Source organism: Tenrec ecaudatus, chromosome 1 (assembly GCF_050624435.1).
Source record: "Tenrec ecaudatus isolate mTenEca1 chromosome 1, mTenEca1.hap1, whole genome shotgun sequence".
In the NCBI taxonomy this organism is placed as follows: domain Eukaryota; kingdom Metazoa; phylum Chordata; class Mammalia; order Afrosoricida; family Tenrecidae; genus Tenrec; species Tenrec ecaudatus.
Genome location: NC_134530.1, coordinates 307,985,530 through 307,990,073, shown reverse-complemented (window position 1 = coordinate 307,990,073; position 4,544 = coordinate 307,985,530). Strand labels below are relative to the sequence as shown.

At 38.5% G+C, this 4,544-nt stretch overlaps 1 protein-coding gene across 1 annotated transcript; it reads right to left on the bottom strand.

Annotated features, from left to right (window-relative positions):
• Positions 1–3,041: 3,041 nt before the first annotated feature.
• Positions 3,042–3,959, bottom strand: LOC142437567 (olfactory receptor 12D1-like). Its single transcript, XM_075540677.1, has one exon. It carries the CDS (start codon positions 3,957–3,959, stop codon positions 3,042–3,044), a length of 918 nt encoding a protein of 305 aa, XP_075396792.1.
• Positions 3,960–4,544: the final 585 nt, after the last annotated feature.

Genomic DNA, 4,544 nt, shown 5'->3' with positions numbered 1-4,544 from the left:
CTTGAATTTACTCAAGTTTCACTTGTGTGCCAGCATGTGGTCTATTTTAGAATATGTGCCATAGAAGCTTGAAAAGAATGTGAATTTTATCGCATGTGAGTGGAAAGCTCTGAAAATATCTATCAAGTCAAGTCATTCAATTGTGCTATTTAGATCTGCAGCCTCCTTCTTGAGTTTCTTTCCCAATGATCTGTCTTTTTCAAAGAGTGGTGTATTAAAGTCACCAACTATAATTGTTGAGCCTGTGATCTCTTTTTTCATCTTTTGGAGTGTTTGATTTACAAATTTTGCAGGTCTCTCATTAGGTGCATATATGTTTTTATGCTCACTGGTTCTTGTTCTATTTTTCCCTTGAGCGTTATATAGTGCCCTTCCTTGTCTGTTGTTATGGCCTATATCTTGAGATCAATTTCGTGAGATATTAAGATTGCTACTCCTGCTTCTTTTTCATTACCATTCACTTGGTGTATTTTTGTCCGGCCTTTAATTCTCAAACTGTTTGTGTCTGCACACTTGAGATGAGTCTCCTGGAGGCAGCAGTTCGATGGGTTATGTTTCATGAGCCAGTCCGTTAACCTGTGCCTTTTAATGCTTGATTTCATGCCATTGATATTCAGTGTTATTATATCCACATGTTGACTTTGTGATATTATCTTGTACTTTTGTATAGGATATTTTCCTATCTATCTTATTTGCTTGTATTCTGTGTGCGATTTATGTTTGCTTTCTTTCCACTATTGAGCTGATGCTATCCTCTGGGCTGTTTCCTCTATGTCGACCTATAGGTGGAGTTGTTCTATGTGATGGTTTCATATTATCCCTCCCTGACTGTTGAACTTCTGCCCATACTGGATTGGCAAGGATCTTTTGTTTGCCTGAGCCTGTAGGGTGGCAGCAAGAAAAGAGGGAAACAAAAGTAACAATATAGGTGGACCCTGGTCCCTCACCGTAAGGCTTCAGGGGGTTAGACCAAACCCTGAGGTGGTGGCAAGTGTAGGCTGTATTGATATAAAGCATGTGTGCTGGCTGAAAATGATCCTGGCTCCAGCTAAAACAGTGGAGGGGCTAACATCAAACCCAAGCCGGCCTCCACTGTAGTAAAGCAAAATCCCCCTGCTCCTCAAAACCCAGTGGATCTTTGCCTACTCCTCATTTTGATGCTCCTCCTTCAACACAGCAGTGTGGAATTTCCCTCTTAGAAACTCTCTTGTGTTGATTTCTGTGGAGTCCATCTGGTAGGTTTTACTCAGTTGGCATCTTGCCAGAAGTCTTGTATCAGAATAGGTGTACCTATGTTGCATCATTATTTTCTAGACATTTATTTTCTGTTGAGTTTGTCTTTTTTTCCATCCCTCCCCAACCCCACCCTAGTGACCTCTCAATAAATTATATATTATTATAATTTTCCTATCTTACACTGACCACTGATCCCCTTTCTCCATGGTTTCTGTTGTTTGTCTCCCTGGGGGTGGGGGTGGTAGTGGTTATGTGTCGATCATTGCAATCAATTTCCCTTCCTTCCCTTATCTTCCCAACTTTCACCTACCCTTCTGGTATCCCTACTCCCATTCCTGTTTCTGGAGTCTGTGTGTTGTACTGGGGTCATGATAGTAGAGGCTGTGTTTCATTGTTGATTTACTGCACCCTGATTGACTCATCCCTTCCCAGCGACTGCTCTGTGAAGGGATGTCCCTTTGTTGACAGATTTAATTTGGGTCTCTGCCCCAGATTATGTTCAATCACTCTTCCACTCCCTACCTTCTCAGTTTTCCTTTATTCTCTCATGCTAAATTGAATGTAGATTTTGAGTAGTATATATATCCACTAATTTAAAATCTTTTCCCATCATTTCCTCTGTCTCTTTCCAAAGTTATGCATGATGTCACCTCGCTGTCCCTTTAGGAAAAGCAGATACTTCTAAGAACTCAGGGAGGGTACTGGTCTTTTAATTCAAGAAACACCCTAAGAACTAGGATTTGATTGTTTTTGCTTTGCATGAGGTTGTGACAAGAAAAGACGGAAACAAACAAAGTTTATTTCCCCTGTTTGCACCATACTAGAATCTGTTATAAAGAGGTATATAAATAAGAAAAAAAGAAAAGTATAGAAATTTTGAAAGTCACTGTGATTAAATGAAAGAAAAACAACACAATGGAATCGAACGCATTATTGGGGGCTTTCTCACAATTTGATTACACTGATTTAAAAAATCATTTTATTAAGAAATCATACAGCTCTTATCACAATCCAAACATACCTCAATTGTGTAAAGCACAATTGTACATTCTTTGCCCTCATCATTCTAAAAAAATTTGCTCTCCATTCAAGCCCCTGGCATCAGCTCCTCATTTTCCCCCTCCCTCCCTGCTCCACCCTTGATTCCATTTTTAAGGTCATTTTACATATATCATCCTTGACAATTGGGACAGTTGATTAGGAAAAATTTTTCTGAAGTTAGATGGGCAGAACTCTTTAGACAAACTATTAGTTTTCCATTTCTGTTAGTGGTTGTAATTAATTAGTTTTAATTTTTGTCTCATTACTTGGTGATCATGGAATCATGACATATCCTTTTATTATTTACTCTAATTACGAGTCAGCATTTGATTTTGCAATTAAGTATCCATAACCTTAATTGAAAATCTGCAAAATACAAAAAATAATTTTATTTTTCTCACTAAATTTGTTAAAGTTAACACAAAACAAAAAATATAAATCTTATGCATATGTACTTTACATGAGTGATGTAGGCATATTTCTCTAGATGATATTGGACACCAACACAGTAGAATTTGTGACAAATCAGTTACATAAATTGGTACCTTAAATAGCTATCAGCATGAAGATTCTACAACTAATATCCAATTTGTTTGTTTCCTTTCCCTACTGGGCTTGACTTTCTTATTTGTTTCTTTATTTCACTATCTCTTTTACATACATCCTAAACAATTTGAGAAGCAGTATAACTTCCTAATTCAATTTTCTCATTGACTACTATACATGCGTAGGAAGAATTCTCTCCATTCCTTCAGTCATTGTTTCTACCTGAGCGCCCTGATCAATGCCTTCTTCACGTCCTTGTTCCTCAAAGTGTAGATCAGTGGGTTTAGCACAGGGGTGACCACGCTGTACATGATGGCAATGACCCGTTCCAGGTCAATGGAGCTGCCTGAGGAAGGACGAGCATATGTGACTAGAACAGGAACATAGAAAAGAGCAACTACCATGAAGTGGGAAGCACATGTTGACAATGCTTTGTGAAGCATGCTGCAAGAACAGGTCTTCAAGAAGAGATATAGGATAATATATAAATAGGAGAGAAGTGTGAGGGAAAAGGAGCCTATGGCAATTGTCCCCGTGACAGTATTCAGCAACCACTCATTGAGCTCAGTGTTGCCACAGGCCAACTCTATCAATGGCTTAACATCACAGAAGAAGTGATGGATGTGGTTAGAACCACAGAAGTTCAAGTTAGAGGACATTATGGAGTGCAGCAGAGCATGGAAAAATCCAATAACCCAGACAGTGCCGGCCATCTGGGCACAGCGCTGATGATTCATGATGAGAGTGTAACGAAGTGGCTTGCAGATGGCCACAAAACGGTCAAAGGCCATCACTGCCAACAGTATGGTCTCTGTGCTGCCCAGGAAGTGAAATAAATGAAGCTGGCTGATGCATCCCACAAAGGAGATGGTTTTGTTTGGAGAGATGAGATTCTCTAGCATCTTTGGCAGTGTCACGGTCGAGTAGCAGATATCTAGACATGATAGGTTTCCCAGGAAGAAATACATAGGTGAATGGAGTTTGGGATCACAGATGACAATCATCAGGATAGCTCCATTCCCAGCCACATTGATCAAATAGATGGCGAGGAAAACCACGAAGAGAAAGGGCCACAGTTCTTGGCTATCTGTCACCCCCAGGAGGAGAAATTCAGTGACTGAAGTTTGATTCAGCATAGCTTAAAAGGCAAAATAATACATGAAACTTTAGTTTTAAGAAAGATTGTATTGTATTGTATTACCAAGACAAAAATATTTTGAACGAGAATATTATTGTTTTATGTAATTCCAAAACTCAGAGACTTTACAGAATGCTATGCTTGATAAAGAAGTCAGTCAACAAGAAATAGGAAGTCCTCTAATTGGATGAATTAACATGGCAGCTATAAAATGGGATCAAATCTAACAATAATTATTTGGGCTGCTTAAGACTAGGCAGTGTATTTTTCTGAAGGCTGCAGTGAGTCAGAACTGTAAAACATTAAGACTATCTGTCTGTTTTGTACTAAGAGTTAGTCAAGATCCTTTTAAAAATTAAAATGAGATCTATTATTAGCATTTTCTTTTCTCTCAGAAATTCAGAGGAAATTGTCAGTCTCCCACCTTCTTTGTCTCTGTACACCTACATTTTGATACAATTTTCCTTTCTGTTTTCTTAAACCTAATAAAAGTTGCCTGAAAGGTTTTTACCATTTGTAAAACAGACAAGGGCAGACTCATTATAAAACAGAATCTTTGAAAATACAAAAATAACAAAATGCC